The 26,226-nt window shown below is 36.8% G+C and overlaps 1 protein-coding gene and 1 pseudogene across 8 annotated transcripts in view; both read right to left on the bottom strand.

Moving 5' to 3' along the window:
- Positions 1–314: 314 nt before the first annotated feature.
- The window catches only part of SLC38A4 (solute carrier family 38 member 4), an 85,140-nt gene continuing 59,228 nt past the window's right edge, over positions 315–26,226 (bottom strand). For all 8 annotated transcript variants that reach the window (XM_017529536.2, XM_037738745.1, XM_037738743.1 and 5 more), the window contains exons 3-16: positions 25,422–25,512; positions 24,804–24,919; positions 21,952–22,025; positions 21,387–21,479; positions 16,921–17,002; positions 16,748–16,830; positions 16,585–16,643; positions 15,446–15,721; positions 15,233–15,312; positions 13,822–13,922; positions 11,966–12,090; positions 6,220–6,364; positions 5,253–5,350; positions 315–2,636 (exon numbers count right to left, since the gene is read on the bottom strand). In XM_017529536.2, coding sequence (XP_017385025.1) covers positions 2,535–2,636; positions 5,253–5,350; positions 6,220–6,364; positions 11,966–12,090; positions 13,822–13,922; positions 15,233–15,312; positions 15,446–15,721; positions 16,585–16,643; positions 16,748–16,830; positions 16,921–17,002; positions 21,387–21,479; positions 21,952–22,025; positions 24,804–24,919; positions 25,422–25,512 — 1,525 coding nt within the window. In that variant the 3' untranslated portion in view covers positions 315–2,534. The remainder of the gene's footprint in view (positions 2,637–5,252; positions 5,351–6,219; positions 6,365–11,965; positions 12,091–13,821; positions 13,923–15,232; positions 15,313–15,445; positions 15,722–16,584; positions 16,644–16,747; positions 16,831–16,920; positions 17,003–21,386; positions 21,480–21,951; positions 22,026–24,803; positions 24,920–25,421; positions 25,513–26,226) is intronic.
- LOC108305045 lies at positions 3,921–5,243 on the bottom strand (annotated as a pseudogene).

Here is a 26,226-nt window from a genome sequence, read left to right as displayed (position 1 = left end):
TTCCATCTCCAATAGGTTCTAACTAACCATAAAGAGACTCATTTCTTCTACATTCATTCTAGGTGGTATACATGTGATGCCAAAATTATAATCATCATAATAACTTAGGATTTTATATATATACACACACATATATATTTTGCCAAAATAAGATGGCGATTATTTTCATGATAATGGCTATAGATGTTAGTTATGTGTCAAAGGTAACAATGAAAATGGAATATATGCCAATATAAGACAGTATTTGGATTTTAAATCTTGTCTCATGTACCAATAACACAACATTCTTACAATAGAACAAAAACAACATCATAGTCATTTGAAAACTTCATTTATTATATACCAATATACACTTTCTGTAATAAAAAAGAAGGCTCCCAATACATCCAGTCATCTTATAAATGAAATAAGAAAATAGAATTTTCATCTGTTTACAAAGGGGTTAATCAGCACAAGCTACCACATGTATGTCTGCCCTGTAGTATATGTGAATTTTAATCATGGTTATGAGGAAAAAATGGTGCTTTATTATTTGGCACTATAGTATTGCTCTTGAATATTTGTATAATTACACACATTGATATTTTCAAATTAGTAATTTTAAATGTAAATCGTTCAAAATATACACTGCATTTATAGTTTTCCAATATTTTGTGTTAATCTTTGCTATTTACATGTAAATATGTTCAGAATAAACATTTCTAACATTCAGAAGATACCTTTCTCCACTTTCTATTTTTATATACTCTTTACCTGAGTGAACATGTAAATGTATATTAAAGATGCTATTTGGCAGATTTTTTTTTCAAATTATAATAGCTCAAAAGTTATGATATTTTCTAGTAATGCTCAATTTCCATAAAAAAGTGCACCATTTAACAGTATTATGCCTCTGAAAATAATGCATAAAACCAATATATTTTCTTAGGCATAGTCCAGAAAAACAATTGAAATGTGATTTAGTAGTATCATACATGTATGATACTTGTATTTCATAATTGGCTTTACTAAAATATACACAACAAATGTTCTTACTATAATTTGAAAAAAAAGTAACAAACTCCAGAAATTTTAGGCTGTGAGTAGGAATTTTTAAATTCATTTTTTGTAAGTTTGTTACAGAAGGGAGTGAGAATGATCATGTGCATTCCTTTGTAGTGTCAGCAGTTATACTTTTACGGAGAACCACTCAACATTGTATTAAATGGTCAATGAATGTCAGCAAACACTTATGTGAGCTAAACTGAACTAAATCCTATTTTAGACATGCTAAATGAAAATAACAACTTTAGTATTGATAATAATTTGCAAAAAGGAACTTATTTTCTTGTAGATTATCCTATTATTGTAAACATTGAAGAAGAGCATTACCGAACTGTCTATAACTTAGGTTTCAAATTTAAATTATACGCAGACATTTGTAGACAGATAACATATGGATGGATTTTTGAGCCCACCAGCTTAAGTCCCTGCCCCCACCCCAATAATATAAATGCTTTGACTGTGAAGAAAGAAAACTACATATGTAAAAAATAAAAATCAAATGTACCATACATTAACATTCTGATGACTACAGAATAAGATTATATACATAAACATATAGCAAATCACAGTTTCCTGCACTGAATGTTTATCAAATAAAAATGTATCAAACAATACTGGGTAGTGTATCTCCACATGAATTGTGGTCTTCTAAAAATTCTGAATGAGGATGGAAGACGAGAGGGAGAGCATTGTTCAATGACAAAAGTATGACAAGAGGATTTCGGAATAACATGAAAAAGTGGATGCTTTCTAGAACAGGCAGTTTAGCTATAAGCGTTATTTTTGTTGTTGCTCTATGATTTAAATAAAGCCCCTCTCTATATTTAGTGTTTTAACATTTAAATATAAATGTTTTAACATTCACCGAAAATCCATTGAAGAAGTCACTGACTCAATGTCACAAACAGGATGGGCAAAATATTATTTTGCTGTTGACAATAAGATGCTCTAGTCTGACCATTCATGTACCTTACAGGAACAGTTCCTAAGACATAATTTTTGCCTCTGTTAGTAAACAGACGAGTGTTTGGTGCAAGACTGCGAGAAGGCATTAAATGGCGATAGCTTTGCCACCAGGGCATTTTTGTTTGATGTTCTGAGAATACAAATGTTTGGTACTTTTTTAGGGGGTGCAGGGTAAGGAGACAGCAGGGGAAAGAGTACTATCTGATGACTGTTACATGCAGCTACCCTTATTCTGCTTGTAAAGCATCAAAAATACACCTTTATCCTTTCACACTGCTCTAGTAAAATCTGTGGTAGAAATGTGCACCACAGATTTTATTTTAAACTCATACACAGCCATCCTTGAAAAAAAAAAAAACAGTGATTATTCTCTTCTGCAGGTGCCTGGTGATATTACTGGTAAACGTTTTTGGAATCTTACTGTTATTTCCAATGAAGAACATTCCAATCAAGATAATTCGAATGTCTTTTGGAGTATAACTTGCAACCATTTCCAATAGAAAAAGAAAGTATTTTTCCTTGTGTTAGTGATGCTTGGAATTTGGAGGATCATAAATCCAGTCAATTATTATGAGCGCCATGCTTCCAATCATGAAGATGATTCCAACCCCAAGGAAAGCTAAAGCCTGTAATTCAGAAAGACTTTATTAGAAACACAGAAACCATACTTAGTACAATTTGTTTTTTAGTTGTTTACATAATGTGGCAATCTGATCTATATATTGAGTCATATTATTGTTAATAGCTCAGATGCCCAGACCTAACCAATCAGTCAATTTAGAATCCTAGTTGGAGAAAGAAGAGGAATACAGTGGAGAGACACAACTTAAAGGTTTAACAATGCAGTAATACTTAATTGATTTGGTATATCAAGATGATGGAATACCCTGTGATTATTAAAAATCAAGGGACAAAAAAAGATTCTATAACCTAGAGTTCTTAAAATCTTTTAGGTGAAAAAGAGAAGGTCATAAAAGAATAACATGTATGATACAATTCTAATTTTACAAAGCAAACAAAACCAAAAGCTTAATAGATGTTGCAACAAAAAGTGTATATATGTGTGTGTGCATACATATAATATACACACACACATATAAGGATATATGTACATTCCTACATATAAAATACTTCAGCATTTGAACACTAGAAGAGGCCTTACATTTTATCACATACTTAAACCTCCTAATTCTATGTATAAGAAAGCAACAACTAAGAAATTTTCACTAGAAAGGGTCTAGGAGATAATTGTACTCATTTTACAATTGGTCAAACTTAAAATAGGTTACAAACAGGACAAGTAATTTGCCAAGTTCACATTACTGTAAAAGTCTAAGCAAGATGGACTACACAGAGTTAATATTTGGGGGCAAGTTAATGGGTGGAGCTTCTGATACCAAACTACCCTGAAGTCCCTGAAATATCCCAAAGGTAAATGACTACAAGGTAAAAATTCAGAGTAATTCAGTAAGAAATATTCTTTTCAAGCCTTAATATGACTTTATTAAGGAGTGAATAATATTTTCTTATTAGAAAAACAATTATTTCTAGCATTTGTTTCTATAGTAGTCTTATGGAAAAGAAATATATACTCCCTAATTTAATAAGACTGTATTTTATATTTAGAGGTTAACAGAATAATGAATGATTCTGTTCTGGATCTTGGTCCACACCAGGCCCAACAGAGTACTATGGAGGGGAAAACAAAAGCAACATCTTTCCTTTGGCCTTGCAAACCTAAGAAATATGATCAAAATATTAAAATTATTTCATAACACCAGTAGGGAGCCTACTTCCTTCCTGCATGATTTTCCATGGATAGTGCAACAGCAGCTTGGTATCGGACACTGCTATGCACATGAAGCTTATGTGCCTGTGGGAAAGACACATAAGCTTTTTTTTTTTTTTTTGAAATGAACGTAAATTTATTGAAACTGGTTTTGGGTTGGGGGGTGGGTGGATAGCTGGGGATTTTCCAAAGAGAACTGAGGAATGTGCCAGCGCAGGGCCAGATGGCAGCGGGTGCCTGACCACAAACCCTATCTCAGGCTCAGCTGCTTCTTTTCCTTCTGCTTCTTGCGGACCACGTCCAGGTTCCAGTCCTTCACGTGCTCTTGCGAAGCTTGATGGGGCGAGAGCCCACATACTTCCCATTCATCTCACTCATGGCGCGCACGTAAGTCACTGGGGTCCTTGAAGCTGAGGAAGCCGTAGCCCTTGGTCTTGCCTATGCGCTTGTCACAGATCACCTTGGCCTTAAGGAAGGATGTGAAGCGGCTGAAGGCGCGTGCCAAAATGTCATCGTTTGCCTCATTGCCCAGATCTCCACAAAAGATCCGGAAGTCTTCTGCGTCCCACTCCAGCAGCCTGGAGTCCTCCCAGCTGCTCCCCGCGGCTGTGCGAATGCAGCGTTTCAGTTTGTCTGGCTTCCCCTTCTTCTTGTCTTCACCCAGGGGCTCTGGGACCTTGAGAGCCATGAGCCTAGGGGGTCAGGGCCGAAGACCCAGGGACAGAAGTTCAGGAATGCGCAGCGGGGGCGGGAGGCCTCGGACGACGTCCAGCGGGAGGGGCATGGGCAGGGCCAGCGGCAGGGGCAGCGGGAGGGGAATGGGCAGGCCCAATGACTGCAGGGCCAGCTGGGGCACTTCCTGCCCCCACGGCCACAGCCGCGCTAGCCTCCACCAGCCCAGCCGCCGCCGCCACCACTGCCTTTTCCTTTTCTTTCAGGTCTAGCCCCAGACCTAGGCCCAGCTCTTGGGGTGCTGATGGCTCTTCCAGAGTGGGGCCTCAGCACAGCCATGGAGCCCAGTGGGGGCCCTGGAGCCTGAGCCATTGGTGGCAGCATCATGGATAGTAAAGGGGGCCCTGGCAGAGGGAGGCCCACGAGGGCCTGGTGAGGGGGCCGCAGGGCCATAGGGCGGGGGCGGCTGCTGCTCGCCGCAGGAACACGGCTTCTCGAGCCTCTGGACTGTCCAGGTGACTCTGATCTCCAGGGCCAAAGCTATTTGACATACATGACAGACTCAATACGGGATATTTGATATTTGAAGAGAAGGAATCTCAGTAGAATCATTTGAGTTTCAGAAATATACCTCCTTTCTCTGCTACCAGAGAGTTCTAGACCATTTTTGATTTTCGATTCTTATACGTTGATTCATTTTTCTGAATTATGTGTATTTTCCGGTTTATTCTAAGTAGTTAAAGAACAACCAATAATGGAAGGAATTGCAAGGTTTACTTACCCCGATTTTTTGGGGTGACTTAAGAGGTTCTTTCTTGACAAGTTTAAGATAAAAAACTGCTGGAAGAATAAAAATCAGCATAGTGGCAGAAGAAGCCCCTGAGAAGAGAAACACAGGGCAAGGTCAATGTCTCACCCAGCAGGTCTTACCCAGCAAAGGATATGTCACCACACACTTTAAATAAACCAAATATAAAGCTATCCTATACTTAGCACTAAAAACACATACTTAAGTCACATAAGCTCATCTTGGTTGTTTATTCATAGAAGATGTGTTTATAGAGATAATTAAAATGTACCTAACATCAAAGCTGCATAAGTATATGTAACATATAATAAGCAATAAAAGGCTGAATTTAATACAAATTTACAGGGGATTAGTAATATAAATACATACTAAGGTGGCTGAACTCATGATGCACCCTATCCATCTCTTACTTTTCAAGTTGCCTACACATGATTCTTTCAAAGTTTTAGATTGTGTTTAAAATTTAAGTAACCCCTCAGACTGAAAACAGACCATGCAGTTATGTGAAATATTAATAATATGCTTTACAAAATCAACCTTCTATTCCTCTGAAGATGCCTTTTAATGTTCAGCTGATACTCATAGACCTCAGAGAGCTTCTGGTGGGTAAAATCTATCTTTCTCTTTTCCTGATGACACAGCTAATGCCTACGTCAAAATCCTGGGTCCACACCAAGGTATATGACTTGACTTCTATGGGGCTTGGTTTCTTCATCTGTCAGAAAAAGCAGCTGGACTAAATAATCTATAAGGTGGCTGCCAGTGTCACTTAGGAGGAAGAGAAAGTGACCAGCTCAACCACCAGAGCCTCGAAGAGATAATGGGAATCTGTGAACCTGAGAAAGAAGGGGATCTGGATGACTCAGCACTAGTTCCCTGCCCACCATTTAAGGAGGCAATAAGTTTGGGTTGACCAAATTAAAGCCCTTCTGAAACTCACCTATGAATCCGAAGATATATTTTATAGTTGGCACAAGGATGACCAGAACATTATTAAGTGCAATAAGCATGGCTGCAATCAGGAAATGTCTTATCCAGCTGAAGGGTCTTTTGGGAAATAACAGTGTAGTCACTGATGTACGAATCTGGAACAAGAAAGTTCAAAGGTGAGATCATTTCTTTGTTTTTGACTTTACCTACTATTTCAAATATTCTCATCACTCTAAAACATTTCTTTCCTTTTCTTTTTTCCCAGAAAAGATCTTGACGCTTTTTTTTTCAATTTTTTATTATGATACAACATACATAACATAGAATTTACCATCTTAACCAGTTTTAAGTGTACAGTTCAGTGGTATTAAGTATAGTCATTTCAGTCAACAACAGACCACATATAAGACAGTGATACCCTAAGGTTGTAATACTCTATTTTTACAGTACCTTTTCTATGTTTGGATACACAAATACTTAGCATTATGTTACAGGTACCTACATTATTCAGTACAGTAACATATTGTACAGGTTTGTAGCCTAGGAGTAATAGGCTATGCCCTATAGCCTTGGTGTATAGTAGACTCCACCATTTAGACTGCAAGTACAGTCTATGATGTTTGCACCATGACAATGTTGCCTAGTGATGCATTTCTCAGGATATGGCCACATTTTTAAGCAACACATGACTATATGTTCATCTTGCTGTGCAGTTTTGATGCCAACTTTTGATATTTGAGATGGAGTGTCATTTTTTCTTGGTGTGTTTTATAATACAATATTTTATGTGTTCACTTTCTTAGTTTTCAGAATTTATTGTTAAAAATAATCCCAATCAGAAAGAGATAACAGGTAAGACACATAATTCAGAAAGACAGTAAAACCCTTGTTGATCACTATTCATGTCTCATCAGACTGGATTAGACATTAACAGCAAGCACTGAATTGATTTACACAAGACTGTTAAAAGAAATTTTTACAAATCTAGGTCTTCCTTAAGTTTGCATTTTATTTAACATTTTGCCATCTGGCATTTTAAAATTTTGATGTTTTTGTGTTTGCTCCTTTCTCTTTCTCTCGTGTTTACCTCTCCCTATTGATAGATTGTAAGTTTACAAAAAGCAAGGAATAGGACCTAATAATCTTAACATTCCTCAGACTTTCTAGCTTAGTGTTGTGCACACAGCAGGCACTCAATAAAAGCTTAAATTAAATTGAATAGTAGAAATCTTTTCCTTCTCTTCAGTTTCAGCCCTATTTTAGCAGTTGAAATAAGTAGAGGAAGGGTCAAGAGAGGCTCAGCTGCTCAAGTTACTCTGTTGTAACTGGATAAAGTGCCCACAGAGGTAGGGAGTGACATTTGTGTTTGTACGCCTTAACGAAGTTGAAAACACTCTTATCTTTGGAATCTTTTAGAGGACACTCTTTTTGACTTAGTGGAATTACTCTATCCGTTTTTCAATAAGTAAATACTTCAGTCGAGCTAGGAGTTCACAGTTTTGGAAATGCTGTGATTGATTTTTCACTTTAAAATTTTAGTTCTGAAGTCACTTAATGCTGCAGAGATGGGAACTCATTTAATAAGAGAGAAAATGTAAAATATATTTTGAAACATGTATGAATAACAAAAAATTCAAACTAAATAGCTTGCAGTTTCTCATGTGACATTCCTTTCATACCACTGCACCAGAAATTAAAGCCATCTGTTTAGGCTGAAACTGCAATTTCAGTTCTAGAATGACGAACCAGATAGTCTCTGGAAATAGTTTAAGAATAACTGTGTAAAGGATTTTAAATATTGGATTAGTGAACATTATGAAACTCATTCTGAAAAGTAAACTGAGGAAAGCAAATGGTGTGATACTGTTTTCCTCATCAGCCTATAATTCTACCTTATGATCTGCAATTAGTGTTTATTCAACATTGTCCAAACTGGTCCAATTAGTAGACTTAAAATAAGGTTTTTATGTTATATACATAGTGCTTGAGGACTTAATTTGTTTCACAGTGTTAAAATGATAGAATAAACAAGTATGAAATACAGGTTCATTTTCAGAGAATACTCAAGAGTTTGTTTTTCAGTCATTTGTTAAAATGGTGCATTCAAGTCCGTAAGCTGAGTTAGAGTGAGTTAGAGGCAGTCCTATTTGTCAAGGGCCTCTGAATATGAAAGCGATCTCCTGTATCTCAGAAAGACTAACATTGGCCTAATGATATGAGAGCACAGAAAGTTTATGAGAATAATAGGTAGAATGGTTGGAATAAACACGAAAGCTTCCTCCTCTTTGTGAATAAGGAATAAGAAAATCCCAAACAGAACTGAAGGCAGTTTCCAATACATTCCTGAAGAGGGCAACAGAGCAAAGAGGGAGGGAGGTACCAGGCTAGTGGTGGCGGTGAAAAAGATCCAGAAGCAAACTTACTGGTCATTCCATGTTAAAGTGCTTCCCTGAGGAGGGAGCCTAAGACCAAAAGGCCCTCTGCAGTTCTGTTTACCTTTGCCAGGACAGGCCACTGGCTTATTCCCACTGAGCCTCATCTGCTCTTCCACTTAACTATGTGCCCTTTTCTTTATTGACACAAGCCACTAGGAACCTGGAAATGTGGGTCAGATGCTGTGGGTCAGGGAGGTCCGCAGCACCATCCAGGGCCTCTGACCCAGAATGATTCAATTAAGGTTCTAGGCAGCTCTAGAGACAACATCTGTTATTTCCAGAGGGAGAGTCCTGAATGGGAGCCTGTGAGGGGATGCTATATTCTGATGCAGTGACCCAATGTGAAGGTCAAAAACGTGGAAGCACAGGAGAAAGTGAGAGTCTCAGCTCTCTCTCTCTCTTTTTTTTTTAATCCTCTCCCATTGTTTAGATGTAGCTTACACTTTCACTTTGCAGGTTGGCTTAGGGCAAGGATGTTGGAAGTACCTACCAATCACTACTCCACTGCAGTTCATAGCAATATATGCTGCATTTCTATGCTGACATCTACAAACACTTCAAAACAGAAGATCTGAAGGCAACGTAAGTGAAAAGAATAATTTTAACTATAAGATGGAATACGAGTAGCTAGGGATCATTTTTCAAAGTTATGGCAGGTAAAATTTGAGTCTGTGTGTTCATAATATGTCCATTAGGATTATTTGGTTTCCTGTTCTTTATGGAAATATGGGAACTTTACTGCATAAAGGGAAGCACAAGCTGAAAATGGTGTGATCAGTCCTCTGGAAGGAGCTGCCATTCCATATAGAAACCCCATCCACTACTAAGAGAGAAAGAAATGTTGGGCTGCTAGTGAAAACACTACCTTAATTCATTTCATTTATTCATTTGTTCAACAAATATTGCAAGCAGTTACTATGCACCTTTTACTAAAAAGGAAAAAACTAAACTGACTGGAGAAAAGAAAGATAATAATGAAGTAAAGGAAAAACAAACCCCAGTCATATCTTCTCAGGCTCCTAAGAAAGAGACCCCAGCTGTCATGCTGAAAGAAGGAGTACACAAAATAATATCTAAAGCTGATAGATTTTAATCTAGATTAGTTTTTTTTGTTTTATTATTTATATGTGGAGATATCAAGACAAGTAAATCAACTTCTTATTGTTCAAGAGTTCCTTAAATGAAATAAACTGTCAGGAAAACCATGCTGTGACTCAGCATTTGACACATTGAAAATCCGAGCCCTAAGTTATATGAAATAAACAAGCAAATGCACCAATAACAACTTTTAGCATTTCAGTAAAGAAAAAAAAAAATGACTTTAGCCTCAGAGGTCTTGATTGACATCCATTCAAGGAGATTAGACCACTCTCTGTCACCATCTCTATGTATCCATCATCTATAAAGAGGTTTGGTTCATTTAGCCCAGATCCTCAACATAACTGAATTCAGGGCACATGTATGTCACCAAGGGAAAGAGTGTCTATGCTTTTGCAAGAAACAGCAGTTTATGCATTTCAAAACAAGACAAGATTCATTTGGAGACCATTTTTCTTCCCAAGCACAACTGGGCTTACCCTCTGTGCCAGTCACTGTGCACATCCCCAGTCCCCAGGGATTTATAAATCTGGGGCAGGGGAGCACTTACACAGATTATTTAAATGTAACATTGCAAGAGTGAGGACAGGATAATGTGCAAAATGTTTTATAAATACTAATGTTGAGTGGAAATACATAATGAAGGGTAGCAGTTCGTCATTTTTCTGAACTCTGGTTCTCATGGTCAACTTTGGTTCTAATGGCACCTAATGTTTACACACTATTGCTGTTCCTGATGGTCAGATTTATACTAGTGCTTTATTTCTCACATAGAGTAAGAATTTCTGAGGGGAGATTTGGATTTTCAGTGCTGAAGTGAAATGTTCATCAGTAAATGACTTTTAAGTCCCATGACAATAATTGCAGCCATCAGTGTTAGGCTATGGGCTGCACTAGTTGAACTGTTACCAGCTGTCTGTGCAATGATGGCCAAGTCTGGCAATCCCTTAAGACCATAGCTTGAAAACACTATATGAGTATGAATAAAGTAATACAGAAGCACATCACGGATTTCTTATGCTTTAGTTCTACAATGATGTGAATGCTTACACTGTGCCAAAATTTAGTGAGTAATTTTTCTACACATAAAAACAAGGGCTCCCGATATTCTTTTCTCAGTGAAGTTGTTTGCCTGGCAGTTTTACCCTATCATATACCTTCTGTTTATAGTTGTCTTCTGTCTTATACCCAAGATGGAACTGATTTTAGGCAAAAGCTATGTGTATGTCATCTGAAACACTTTCAGCTATATTAGAGGCAAGACATGATTTAAGAGTAAAATATTAGCCGCCATAGTAATACGGATCTAATTGCATGCACTCATGAAAAAGGAATGTGCCAAAATATATTTCAGCACACAAGCTGCATTTAAAGTGACCACAGTGCCATTATAGAAATAGTTTTCATATGCCAGCCCTGTATGGAACATTATGTCCAGGACAGTGCTGGTTACTGTGTCGCTTATTTTTGCCTCCTCAAATGAATGAGTAAATTCAGTGTTTATGAAAGAAGAGTTGGCAGGAGGGTGAAGACCTGTGTTTATCCTTAGGCGGTGGTTTTAACTCATGCAGCCCAAATCTTCACTACAAGCTCTGCTCTGGGATCTCAGAACAAACTGATGCCAATGACAAATGCCAAGGAGGGGTGACCTGGTGTGAGTCTGGCAGAGGGCATGTGTGAGAGAGATATGTGATGGATAGAATAATTTTTTTGAAAAAATTTTTTCTGGTATATAATTTACTTAACATGAATCCCCTTCTCATTAGCCTTCAAGGCATCAGGTTAAATAAGGCAACTTTTGGGTATTATTGCAGCACAACAAACTGAAAAAAAAAAATGAAATGCCTTCAAAACTGTGATGAAATGCAGTATGATTTGAAAGTTAATATGATTTTGGCTTTCAAGATTCCGAAGTTATATGAACTCTACTCAGTTTTACGAATCCACAAGACAGAAGCTCAAGCTCAATTTTCCAAATTTGAGTTTAAAAATAAGTTTCATGATTTTTTTCTACACTATAAAAATACCACCTAAAACTCCTTGCTCTACCTACACATTAAATAGCCAATTTTAACTGGCTCCAAAATGCTATAGGAAAATAATAATATCCTCAGGCATTGCAATTGCAAACTCACACTATAATTAAATCCAAATCAAGGTAGAACACATGTACTAATTTATGGGGGCAAATAGGTTTCTTTCATCAAAGCCTTATGTACTTACTGGGAAAAGGACAATGGGCACAGTTAATGTTACGGCCACAAGGACGGCCAGGCGAACCATGAGAAGGGGGATGTCGAATGTATACACTTTGCTGTAGGCATGAAGTAATTCATCTTCAACTTCTCCTACAATAAGAGAAAGAAAATTAGTCCACTTGGTGTTGTCAAATCAGCACTTGTCACTTACAACAACATTTTATAGAGAAAACACAGAACAGTGGAAAAGACCCAGATCTGGGAATCCAGGCACCTCTGGTCTTACCTCTGAGCTCATTGGCTATGCAACCTTCATTCAAAAGAACAAAGAGGTCCTGAAGCTTATGAAGTTGCAAGAGCTATAATACAAAATAAGGAGCCTCTCAAGTTCATTTGCACTGTGATAAATCTATCTCTGCTGTATAGAAGCAATTACAAATCAGACAGAGAACGAGGCGCTTTTGTTGAAGGGGATGGGAGGCCCAAGCCCCACATCTTGTCTTTCCCAGGCTACCACCTCCCTTGCCCCTACCTGCCCAGCCACTCCTGATGCAGGTTATAAACCCAGTATGTAAACTGTAGGATGAATGATTGCTACAATTTTTTCAAGCTCAACATCTATGACTCCATCACCACACTAAAACACATATTATTGGGCTTTTCCAAGTTTCGCTTGTCTTATGAAACTCATTAAACTAAGTATAAGTAACATGCAAGGACAAATTAGTATAAATTTTAAAGGGTCTCCCAAGGGATACTACTCCAAGATGAAGAAGCTGCCCTACTTGAAAACACAGTCATTCAGAATTCCAACACAAATAACAAGGAAATATTTATGGAATCAAATGTAGTTGGATTTTTGCCTCAAGATCAGAAAAAAAAAGGGGGTGAAAATACTTAGTAGCATTGACCTTGACATTCATTATTTCACAACCAGGAAAATGTTAAGGCCCAATCTAAAGCATGTGATTGGTTAATAGTTAAGTATTAGTCAAACAGAAAGAAAATCTAGGCAAATGGTGGCCTACTCCTGAATCTTTTCATCCATAATCTGTCATACATTCAATTTACCAAGTCAGTAAGAAAAAAAAAAATTTAAGTTAAAAACTTTAAAAAGAGGTTTATACAAAAAATATATTTATATTGATACACTGATTCATGTAAACATATGCTACAAGGTCAGTATGTGATTCCATGAAATCTGTTTGTGGGGCCAGACTTCATGGCAGGAGTACAATCTTACTCCCTTTGTGAACTGTTAAGATGCCAGACAGGAAATGTTGCAGGCATAATCTAATGTGGCCATAGTCACTCTTTTTTTGGTAGTACATTCTCAGATTGAAGGAAATTCTATCATGTCCTCTGTCTTAGGAAATCATTTGGTATAACAGAATAAAATGGGATATGTCAGAAATTTTACCTAAAGTCCCAAGCTCCCAGATTTTACTTGACTGGTAAATAGGAGGCAAGTTCAAACTTGAGGACTTTGCAGTTTCACTGCCATTTACTTGGCAGTTAATAATTCCATCAAAGGAGCTTTATTACATGCAAGTGGATTCATTCTCATCACTTCTAGCCTGAGCTGGACTATGGAGTCTAGCGAAAGAAATATCATCTATCCTTGAAGGAAAATAACTTCGTTCGAGGGACATTTTTAATAAAATATGTGTTAATTCAAAAATTGTTGTAACTTGTTAACCAGGCTGATTCAGGCCCCATTTCCTCAGGTCAAGTGACAAAGCTAAAATATATTAATTGAATATGTGTCATCTATAGATCATGCTTATAGAAGGCAATCTTTAAAAAATCATACCTACCCAGGTCAAGGATCAGCCTAACCAGGATTTGCATATAGAGAATGACTTTCACAGAGTGACCTACCATAGAAGGTTAGGTAACCAAAAAGGGCAGCAAGCAGGTACATGACAAGCATCCCCGTGATGGAAATATTTGACACCGTTTGCATTTTTCTCCGGGACCGACTGGAACAAGAAAGAACACCAAGCTTTGTTTCTTAAACTTATTTTTTAAAAATCACTTTTTAAAATGAAAATAATGAATAATAAAATATGTATCTGTATTGCTCGTTGTGAAGACATATTTCTAGTACATAAACTTATAGTTGATTTAAATTTATCTTAAGAGCTAATGAGGATTCGTTTCCATTTTTCTTAAACACTACTCCTTCAGTCTTAAAAACAACCATTTCCCTAGAAGAGGAACAGTCTATTTCATGTTGGTCAGTAAGCCTGCCCATGTAATAAGAATATAATTAACATAAAGATCAAACAGGCTCCTAACATAGAAAGCTTTTGCATTTCATAATGAGATGACTTTAGTTGAGGAAAAGAACCTACTAAAGTCAGTAAAGTACTAATGCCAAGAGTCCAGACTACTGGGAAGCCTGACACTGTTCCCTGAAAATCTTCTGGAAACCATTCTAGAAGGAAACCGGCTGCCAAAGTTCAATAGTCAGGCTTCTGGAGTAACTGCTACACATGATTTTCAAAGTAAATCAAAGACATCAAAATACTTGAAAGTGTTCTGAAATTTTTTATGAGGTAAATCAGAATTTATGGGGAAAGTTTTGCTACTTAGTGAGAATGAAGCTGAGATTATTGATATCTGGATTAAAAAGTTGAGAATTATTAAATGATACCCTCCCTAAAGGGAAAGAGGGAAACAGCTATAATGAGTTCATATCTTTTGTTCCCAAGCAAACATCAACAACTTCAAAGGAAAAAGAATACAAATGAATCATACATCATCAGCTGGAAGAAACAAGATTTTCTAGCCAGTGACTCCACTGTACAAATAAAACAATGAAGGACAGATACTGGTACATCTCTTGTGGTGCATGTGTTCTAGACAAGGGTTAAATGCTGACTGGAAATGATATCAGTGGCTTATCAAGTCTGCCTGAACCATAAGTTTTGGCCTTTATGGGTGTTATCATTTCTAGTCCAGTTGATATCACTTCTTCCCAACAAAATTCAAATTTAAATTTCCAACATCTGCCACAGTGATTACAACCATTGGCTCCTTGTCTACCTGCCATGAATCCCTCCCCTGAACCATTAAGGTGGAGTGAAAGGAGAGTAAAAAGCAGATAATGTAGTGCTGTGGTGGGCTGATTCCCACCTTTCTGATTAAAGCATGTTACTGAGGAGTGGATGGAGTACATACTTCCTCTGACGAGGAAGCTATAAACTGTGTTTTCTGTTAAAGAACCTTTGAACGTATGAGGAGATTTTCAAAGCAAATTAGAATGCTAAAATGATGGCTGTCTTACTCTTTAAGTTCACTGTAGATGGGAAGGACCTCAGGGTGGCATACAAAAGCAAATGCTAGGATAGGAATTGCATAGGCCGTCTGAAAAACAAAGACAACACCATATGTTTAGCATTTCAACATAGATAGTGATCTCCGGCCATCTCAGTTTCTTGAATAAAAACTCAGAAAAACACATAACTGGGCTCATTAGAAGCCTGGACCTCTCACTTACCCGGGAGTTGAATACGAAATATTTGGGTTGACACTTGTCATCACTATGGGCTTCATACTCTACGCCACTGTCATGAAGAGAGCCCTTGGCCTGGTTCTCATCCAGCCCTGCAGGATTGCGGTGAGTGTAATCCATCATGAAGTTCACATCAGAACTCTCAGAGTTGTTGGGTAACATTACTACATGCATTGGAAGTGTGTTGTTGAATGATAGATTTCCAACACTGTGATCCAAAACAGGCAGAGGGCAGGGTATTTGGAATTTCTTGTAAATCACCTAGACTCAGTCATTAAAAAAGAAAAATAAATCAGCCTTTTGAGAAAACACAATGAAATAAGAATCCATATGTGTGGTTTATGGGGTGGGTGGTGAGGGAACTCGGTTGGGTTCCTTTTAGACCGGACAAAGTAAATGGACAAAGTAAACTCCCTCTAGCCTCTGTTCTAAGGGAAGAGTTGGAACTGTGGTTGGCAGCCCTGCCTCTTAGAGTTAACAGGACAATATTTTATATGAATCCTTCCCACCCTCTTTCATGCCTTTCCATGACAAAGATGATCATTTCCTTGCTACATTTCATATCTTTTATTTCTTCAAACTAATGGTAACATGGGCCATCAAAACTTTTTTCCTTCTCCTTTACCTCTTTGGGGAAATGCTTTATAAATTTTGGCATTCATGATAGTGCAAGAAATTCTCTCTTTTGTCAGTGGCCTGGAAAAGGAGGATTTCTTCTTTAATGCCACTGTGCCTGTCCTCTCTTAATGGGTGGAATGTGTAGGAGAGAATGGTTGATTTATGTGAATACGGCTATAGCCTTCTTGTTTCTTTTCTGGGACTCTCCTCTATTATTCGAAATTCTGGATTATTGTCATGTTCCTGCTTGAAGTGTTCCTTTTTCCTCAATATATACCCAGTGTGCCTAGACCATACCATTAGTAGTGGCTTTGATGATATACATCAATGATCTTTAAATCATCGCTGCTCTTTTTCTGTTCTAAATTAGTCTACAATAAAATCACCTGTGATACAAGAACTATTTCATATTAGTGAAGTGGTTGAACAAAATGAGGACACTAATTTAGGCACAAAAACATCTCATGCTAACCAACTTACAAGGATCATGTCATCACATCACTTACCACACTAACAAAAAACACCATGCAGGTAAGAGAAAATCCACTGGTATAGCCAAGATAACCTAGACATTAGAAGAAAAATTTTGGAAGGTGAATACGGCATCTACATTCAGCTTACCTATTTAAATGTGAAATAAAAATATTTTTAGTTAGAAAATATCTTTACCTAAATTTTTAAGGAGTGAAAGTGGAAGAATAATTCCAACAGACACAAATATGACGAGGTAGTTGCCATTGAGGTACCATTCTCTAGAAGAGAAAGAGAGACAAGGATATTAGAATCAGAAAAGAACAAGTAGAATGGGTCACTTGACGTCACAGAGGGAACGTAAGACATACCCAGTATTTTCTTCAAGTCCCATGAATGCTCTGATTACTTCAGGTAGTTCATATTTAATGATAAAGAGGTAGCTTGACATTGCTAAAATGGAAAATGTGACAGCTTAATGGTGTGCATAGCACTGAAGTCACATGCAAGTGAGTCATGACATTTGGGATAAGTAAGATGAACATCTAATCCCCCAAGTGGAAAAAAAAAAGCCATTGTGTATTTGGCACTGCTTTCAAGTTATCTTCCAAGATAGACATTTGACCCTCTAGCTCTTGCAGGTGGACTTTTATTAACAGTATCAGGGCTGATTCTGTGTTGAATTCAGCCCCAAAGTTTACAGTGAAGCTGCAGTTCTAGGGTTCTGCCCTCATTAGTTATAAATCACCATAGCCCATACTCAATGTGCCTTTTAGTGTCTATAACAGGCAGCGGTCTTACAACAAAAGGCATGGATCAGCTGAGAGATGGCAGAATCAAAGGGCAGATCTGCAGAGTCAATACATCCCCTCTGGCTTTTTGCAAGTGGGCACCAATCTAGTCCTCTGGGATCTGCTGAGGAGCACATAGTCTCAGACCACTTATTGTCTAAACCAAAGTCTTCCTGGACTGATAAAAGAATACAAGAGATGACAGCTTCTCCCCATCTTTGTCAAAGAAGTTTTTTGTTTTTTTCACCTCTGCATCTTACTCTCCTTTTGGCCAAATAAAGAACTATAGAAAGTGGCAAAATTTCATGAGCCTCTAGGTAAGTGATATATGAGTGATCACCTGCTCTTGTGAAAGATTTCTTGATGAAATCTACAAGCCCTCTCCCTGAAAAAATGAATATGTATTCATATGCATAACATTATAATTTTGCCTACAATTGTAAAAATTTATACATCACACCTTTTTCAAGTTCGTCCCTTTGGTGAAGGATAACACTAGTTTGTTGAGACATGGCCAAAAGATTCAGTTAAAGATAGAACTCACAAATTTACATGAAAACTAAGTGTGTGCTACATCCTTCTAGTGAATTTTTGCTAACAGGCACTTCAAAACACATACTTAAATTGTAAATTAAACTACTGAGTTTAAAAATATTTTCTTTACTTCAAATGAAAGTAACAATGGTGATAATAATTCCCCCATTGTTTAGTTCTGCACATTACTTCATTTGATCATCTGACAAATCCTGTGAGATGACAAGATATATGTTGTTATTCTCATTCCACAGAAGAAGATATAAAAATTCTGAAATGTTAAGTTGACACATCCATGATCACACAACTTGAAAAGGACAGACCACATGTAAAACAGAAGGGCTGGCGCCTCTTCTATACTATCAAAGTGAAATGATTTTTACAATACTGGATGTATTTTCTGTACACATTACTTGGTTAATCTTTGCAAAGACCTTGGCTAAAGCTAAATCTTACATAGCGTGAACACAGGAGATATTTCTGATTAACTGGTTTGGTGAGGTACCATTCAATGTCAGAGCTATTAATTGCCGACTTTCAGTGATGTCAGTGATGTTAATGTGTTTGGTCTTCAAAAATTCAGAATGATCCTGACATTACTCTGTCAATGGGAAAAACATCTGTGGTAAATGTTAATTTTGGGGGGATTGAGAAAATTAAATGTTCTAAATGTAGAGATGTTAAATACAGAAACACAAGTCATTTCCCTTTTGCCAAATATCAACTAATCATATAAAGTAACCAAAACAAGAGCACTTTTCTGGGATGATGGTATGAAATTTCATCTTACTCGCTTAAAGTCACACCTCTTACTTGTGTGTGGCTTGACTGAGAGACCACTTTATAGTTTATTCCATTATTTAGAAGCATAGTAGTGGCCATACTCTGAACCACAGATGATGTTGCTGCCACTCAGCTTGTTGAGTTTAGGGCTAACTATGCTTATGCCTGGTTATTTCAGTTGTTAAATTAGACCAATTATAAGGTGATCCTATGAAATGCTTGATACTTTAAACCTTAGTAAGGTTGAGAGTTTGAAACAAATGTAAAGTGGTCTATTTGTTGGGGTTTGGGGGGCTTATATGCACATGGCTCTAAACCAGTAAAATGAATGAGATAATTCTGATATTACTGCCAAATTCTACCTCAGATTATAGTGTCAACATATAAATTTTTTAAAAAAATACAAATCATTAAGATACAGTTGAATTTTATTTATCTGCTTACCCACTATCCATTATCAGGGCAGTCAGAAATCCTCGATAATTCCAGTGAATTTATTTACTAAAGTGGGTTGCCTGTTTGCAAAATCTCTGTACAAGTTATTCACTGTAGCATTTTTATGGCAGTGAAAAATTAGAAACAATCCAACTGTTCATCAATAAGGATATTATAAACCAATTATGCCACATTTGTGTAATGGAAAACTCAAAAATCATTAAAAAGAATAACATGCAAATATTTTCAAAGCATATTCTTAAATTTAAAAAGAAAGCTGAAAATCAGTATCATAAGATGATCCAATATTAACAATACTCAATGCATTTTTAAATTAGGCATGGGGAAACCTACGAGTAGTTATTTCTGAGGGTGACTGATGCAAACTTTTCTTGGTAATTTATATATTTATGTAGCATTTTAGTTTTTTACAATCAGCATATATTTGTTTTATAATATTTTTAGTGCCTTTGTAAGGTCATTTTTACACCTGAAAAATGTATGAATGGTCTTTGTAAAATGGCCTTTCTAAGGTCATTTTTATACATGAAAACATTAGACAAAGGAGTAAAGTGATCTTCCCAAGGTCACAGACAGTGACAGAAACAGACTTAAATTAAGGGCCATCACTCTCCAAAAGCTTATTTCTATTCAAGTGTTTTAAAATATCCTTTAGAAACTGTAACATACCAGATACATACCAACAGGACCATGAGAGCCCAGAGAAACTAGTGTTTTAGTATTTAACAGTCTAGAGAAGCAATATACCAGGTGAGCAGAGAGTGAGAGAGAAAATGTGTATGTGTGTGTGTGTGTGCGTGTGTATGTGTGTGTGTGTGTGTGTTAGGGTTGGAGGACTTTGAGAGATATTAAAATGGAGAAAATAACCTGTGCAAATATGCAAAGAAGGCATGGAGGATTTTTAAACATATTAAAATAATACTATTGGAGGACTAAATATAGTTTGTTATGGTTTGACACAGGACACGTAGGGTATAGATCATGGATAAATAGATTGATAGATAGATAGGTGATAGACAGATTATATATATATAGAGAGACAGACAGATATGGGAATTGCTAGGAAAGGCTTAGAAAGATAAGCAGAAGAACTAGATGAAGATCCTGTGTCAGTCCAATGAGTTTACGTTTTACCCTGAAAATAATAAGGGCATACTGAAGAATTTTATGCATAACAAAAGCAGAAACAGACTGAAATTTGAGAAAGTTTATCTGGAGAATAAATTAGAGTTTATCTGGGAGCAGGGGAAACTCAAGGCAGGAAGACCAGTTAGAAGACCACTGCAATAGTCTGAGCTAAAAATGGTGATCAGCTGTGGTCATGAGGGGGGAAGGTGAGGAGAGATTCAAGAGAAAAGCAAGAGATCAAATGAACAGGATGTGGCATTTGACTGGAAATGCAGAGTTGGGGAAAAGGAAATATTTACACTGACATCCAGATTTCTACCCTCAGAAACTGGATTATTGCTGGTGGTATTCACTGAGAAAAGAAAGGTCAGAGAAATAGAATAGCAGGTTTAGGGACTGGGTAGGAGGTGAGGGAGTAAGTGTCACTATGTGGGGAGACAGTTGGGATCATGTGTCAGGAAGCAGCCAGTGGGACATCTGAAATATATGTGGGTTTGAGGCCTTCTGAGGGCCAAAGACACAACAGAACCAGTATGAAGCTGGTAGGCAAACACACCAACAAGAACACTGTTAAAAATATATATTTCAAGGCCCTACACTGGAAATGATAATTCAGTGGGAATTATAAGAATCCATAGAATCAACAAACCTGGGTTTATAGTGCATTTGATGCCTAGCCAGACATTTGCCTTAGTAAACTTCTAGAGATGCTGCCTATTGGGCTGGCTCAGTGCAGCCTGCGTCTCAAGAACCACAGTATTTGGCTATGTTCCCCCAGAAACCCACTTCTCAGTTTTGCAAAACAAACTCTGTCACACATACAAAACATCAATCAACTGTTTTGGCAATGAAGAAATAAGCACAAATTCTTCCATTTTTAAGAGTAATAATTCATGCCATAACAACATTAAAAATCTAGAAAGCTTTTATCTTATATTTTAATTCTAGAATTCAATTGGCAGGGTTTTATATATTATTTCATTCTTAGATATTGCTGTTTTTAATTAACGAGGGACACAAATCTATTTAAGAAACTATAGTTTTAAAATTTAAGAACTCTAAGCAGCAATTTAAACTGTATTTAAAGTGCTTGTTCATTGCCGTAAGTTTTCTTATGGTTGTTTTTAATAAATATATCCCCTTACCTCCAATATTCTGCATTGTAATGGAAATAAAAGCTCCAATTTTTCCCGGCCATCCAAATGCCTTTTCTCCTAAGTTTTCATAAATCAAAGACCCTACAATATAAGATAAAATAGCATTGTTAAAAAGATTGTTTTAATGACTAAAATATTTTTGTTATATAGCTCCACACTGAAGTCTCAAACATGTAAATAAACTTCATATAGAAATTACAAGCGCAAAAGATGCAACCTCAAAAACCAGTAAGCAATATATTAAAATGTTCTCCAAATAAGAAGCAATGGCTTTATTTATTTTAGCTGCACGTAGCAAGTCAAAACAGTTCTTTCTATCATATATCAGAAATGTCTTTTTTTCCTATTTGTCTTGAACCTGAGCCAGTTGACTTTCACTCCTGCCTCTTACTTGCCCAAACAACTAAAAACATTGAGAGATCGGGTCACTGGGCTCAGAAGAAAATGAAATGTGAAACTGACTGCAATCATCCTAAGGTTATGAAGCAACAGACTGAAATACTCTTTTATGAGAATTAAAACAGAATGTTGTTGGACTCAAGCAGTAGCATACCTCCTTCCTTGGCTGTTTTTAATAAAAGATGAACTGAATACAGTGATAATACTGCCACAGCAAGCAGCATGATTCTGTAAAGGGAAGAGAGAGTAGGTAATAAAGTTTCTATAATAAAAAAGATGTAATTATATTAGATGTTACAATAAAAGATCACATTAATCTTTTTAATCATCAAATTTCCAAAAGTATGTGGGTTTGGGGGAAGCTGATAAATTCTTTCAGAACTTTACACGTAACCTTTAAAGTCATAGAAATAGAATTTGCTATGTTTTACATGCCTAAATCTACTACCTGAAGTCCCTAACTTTTTTATAATGTTACCCAGTTGTAGAATCTGGTTCGCTAGCTTAGATGCTAAGTGTACAGAAAAATTAGCAAATGCTACATCTACTTAGCACATGGGAATATGCACATCATATTTGCATGATATTCACATCAGCACTTAGAATTGAAGGGCTATTCATTAGCCTGACTAAACCTTAATCTGAAATCTAGGAATCCAAAAGCCAAAGCATGCAATCTGAGCTGCCTTACTGCTGATCCTGTGCATTAGATAAAAAATGTAAGCTAGAGGGGCAAGCAGTTGCATATGTAATAGAGAAAGCAGAGAAAGCTAAAGATGGGGCAGGAAAGTTCCTTTATTTTTGCTTTCAGAGTCATTTCTGCTGTTAGGACCCTCTGCATGTCCACATGCATTTATGGTTTCTTTATGTTTATGCTGAATGGTATTTTTCCAAATCTAAGACTTGGAGCACAAAAATAAGAATGTTGATAGAAGCATCTACATAATAAATGGAGGAACAATACTAACTTTTACCTGTAACTTAAAAAAAAAAAGGCTTTATCTTTGTTTATTTTTTTAGAAAAACACACTTTCCCCACAACTGATCTACTCTTTTGGAATTCCCAATGAAATCAATATTACAAATGTACATTTAGACCATGAATTATAAATTTTATGACCCCTGTAACTATATTTTGCTCTTATTTTCCATGAAGTATGTTTGCCAGAAGTGTCTAACCAATGACTTATTACTGTGTTTTTCCATACGCTTTATGAACTTAACTGTTTTTAAGGAATAATGTAATTCAGATTATATAATTTTGTTCCCTGGAAAAATAATGAGCATTTCCTATATTCTAAACATGCACTTTCTCTGGCAGAAAATACTAACAGTAAAACCAATTAAATACTGTGTCACTTGCTATAAATTAAGAGAGAAAGCTTAATCCAGTCTGTGCTATTTAGACACACAAAACGCACTTCATGATGTTTAGTGATTTAATTGTTCTGATCAAATTAATCTGCTAAATGTTTATAGGCCTGAAATGAGGCCCTCATTTTAAAAAAATGGAATATTCTTCTCTCATGAAGATAATCTATGACTCTAAGATTGGGGTAAGTGTTGCCTATTCATCAGTGATCTGTAACTTCCTAACTAATTTTAATGGCATGTATAATTGAAAAAGGAAGGCAGCTTTTTTGTCTTAGAGGTAATGCACATTACAAAATCATACAAATATATGACTATATATACAGCTATTAAAATTCAGATTATTAAAAAACCTACTTTATCTCAAACATGGCTTATATAAAAATAAAGTTGATATAAAACCCATTCGGCTAAAGAATATTATACATAAAACAGTTTAATCAAAGCACTAACACAATATAAATATTTATAGTCCTGATCCTTAGCCCTCAAATAGCTGTGTGATTACTAATCACATGTGATATTCAGAACATAAATAGTACATATTTATGATATAAATGTTGCATTCTTAGACAGTTATTTAACTCTCTAGCACTACGTTTGGAATTAGGATCTGCGTCCACAGTGGTGTCTAACATCAGACTTTATTCTTGTGAAGAATTCCACTGCTGCCAACTCTATCTTGGAAAATACCAGGCTGTACATGATGCACATAAATATCTATTGTTGTCCGTCACAGACAGTGCTGTATCCACCCTACAGGTCAACTACCAGATGCCGCTTTTAGGCAGCATTTGAACAAGTCTGGTGAAAGTGCATAGGTTTAGGAATAGGGTTTGGTCACTCAACAAATATTTCCTGTACCAGGCACTGCACTAGGTTTTGGGATAGAGACATTGTTAAGTGAAAACAGACATGAACTCAACTTTCTAGAGCTTATGTCTGGCAAGGGAGACAGATTTTTAACCAAATGAATCAGACAAATTGCATTAAAACTGTGGTGAGTATATGATAAGGTGATTTGCCCCAGTCATGGAGATCAGAGCAGGCAGCACTCAGGCGAGGCTGAACTGACATATGAGGAGTTAACTAGTGAAGAAGATAGAGAAGAGGGTTCCAAGAAAATGCGCAAAGGCCTGGTGGTGAGAAGGAATGTGGCATCTTGATGGGATGGAGACAAGGCTTATTGTGCCCAGTGTATCTTTCACACAGGGGCACAGGGAACGGGACATAAGTGGGGCCAGGGCATGCAGGGCTTTTAGGCTTGGTTGTTTCTTTCCTAAGAATGAGACTAAATTGCTTCTGGGAAAGATCTTTTTGACTGCTAAACACCAAATTATTTCAAGTATCTACTGAACAATGAAATTCTTCTGGTGAGGCTGCTCTAGCACTTTGGTTGGTTGAGCACATAAACTTTCTGCCATTGGATTAGGGATGGCTGGGTGACCAAGTACCATGATTAGCCTCCTCTGACTTTTTCCTCAGGTTACTATTCTATCTAAAAGCCAAAGGAATTCACAAATACTTTCTCAGATTGTTCATGTTTACAAAGACCAAACTTCAGATTGTCAACTGAAAGAGCCACCAGGTATGCATAGACTTCATCACCAAATGTTGACATACACATTCACTTACATAAAAAGTATGATCCCTGTGTTGGCCATGGCATAGGACAAGCCCAGGATCCCACTGCCCATGATAGCATTACTCAGGTTGAATGAAGACATTCCAAAGGAAGTGGTTCCGGGATGCTTGAAGAAGAAAGGATGTATTATAAGCAAGCATTTGCCAAAGGGCAAACCTTTGGGGGTTATCCTTATTCTCACATTATCTTTTCTGCAGATTACAGTCCAAAATTGAAGACTAAGATAAAATTACAGTGAGTAAAGCTGTTACTCAACATCAATAAAAGCATGTAATCTTCAATGGAATGCAGTGCTTGGTTTCAGCAGAGGCCTCAGTAAAAATAAAAATTACAAGGGGAGTCACATAAAGAAGGAAAAACATGTATGATTGCAGATTACCTTTGGGTTAGAATGATTTCCCCCCAAAACACATAAATTTCATAAATGATTTATGCAGCCATATGGCGAACAGGAAAAAACAAGCCCTTATTCCAGTAAGGACCTGAATAAACAGAGAATGTGCTGATCAAGGCTTGGAAAATTTCAGTCACATTGTTTTCCCCCAGACACCTAGGTAGATCAGACACCCGCAGTCCCGTTTATTGCCTGAAAACATAGATTCACTTACATGTTCATCACCATAATCTGCCAGCTTCTTTTTCGCCAAAAATCCATTTGTCAGGAATTTCTGACTTTCAGCATCTTCATTAGCAAATTGACTGAACACACACACACACACACACACAAACACAAATAAGAAAGTAAAAGCATCTAAATATATGCTCTGAATCATATGTACATTTCAGGTGATCTAAGTAACTGAATCAGAGGAGAGGTAATAAGATACCCCATTTTTTTTTCTTTTCTTCCTTCACATTAGTGACCATTCCAGAGCAACAATTGAGCTCCATTTACAAACATACTTTGGGATAGAAGAAGGATGTTATGAAGGAAGGAAATATTATTTTTAGTTAAAAATTGTTTATGGGACATTTCTTCTTTCTCATATTAGCTATGCAAGAAAGAGGCTAACTAGAACTAATTGTGTTCCCATTTAGAGTCCTTCCAAAGAAAGAGTACAGGGTGATGATAAAGTTTTCTGATCTACTACCATACCATAATCAGATGATTGTATTAATTCAACAAATACTGATTAAGTGCCTAGGCGCTGTGTTTCTAATCTCATGTGATACTCAAAATATCCCTATGATGAGGCAACTGTGACTCAGAAAGGTGAAGCAGCAGGCCCATATCCACCAGACCCTATTCTCCCCCTGGCATCAAGCAGTCCCAGGCAGGTCCCTGTGGCTGGTATTTTCCTCTCTTTTTTTTGGCACAATCGTTTATACATATAACTCCTGTTGGAAAGTAATTCAATGGTAGCTCTGTGTTGTGTTGGTTGTTTTTGTATGTGTGTGTGTAATTACTGTCAA

Source organism: Cebus imitator, unplaced genomic scaffold, assembly GCF_001604975.1.
Source record: "Cebus imitator isolate Cc_AM_T3 unplaced genomic scaffold, Cebus_imitator-1.0 Scaffold2, whole genome shotgun sequence".
NCBI classification, from domain to species: Eukaryota; Metazoa; Chordata; class Mammalia; order Primates; family Cebidae; genus Cebus; species Cebus imitator.
Note: the sequence above shows the minus strand (reverse complement) of the source record. Positions and strands in the feature narration are given on the sequence as shown.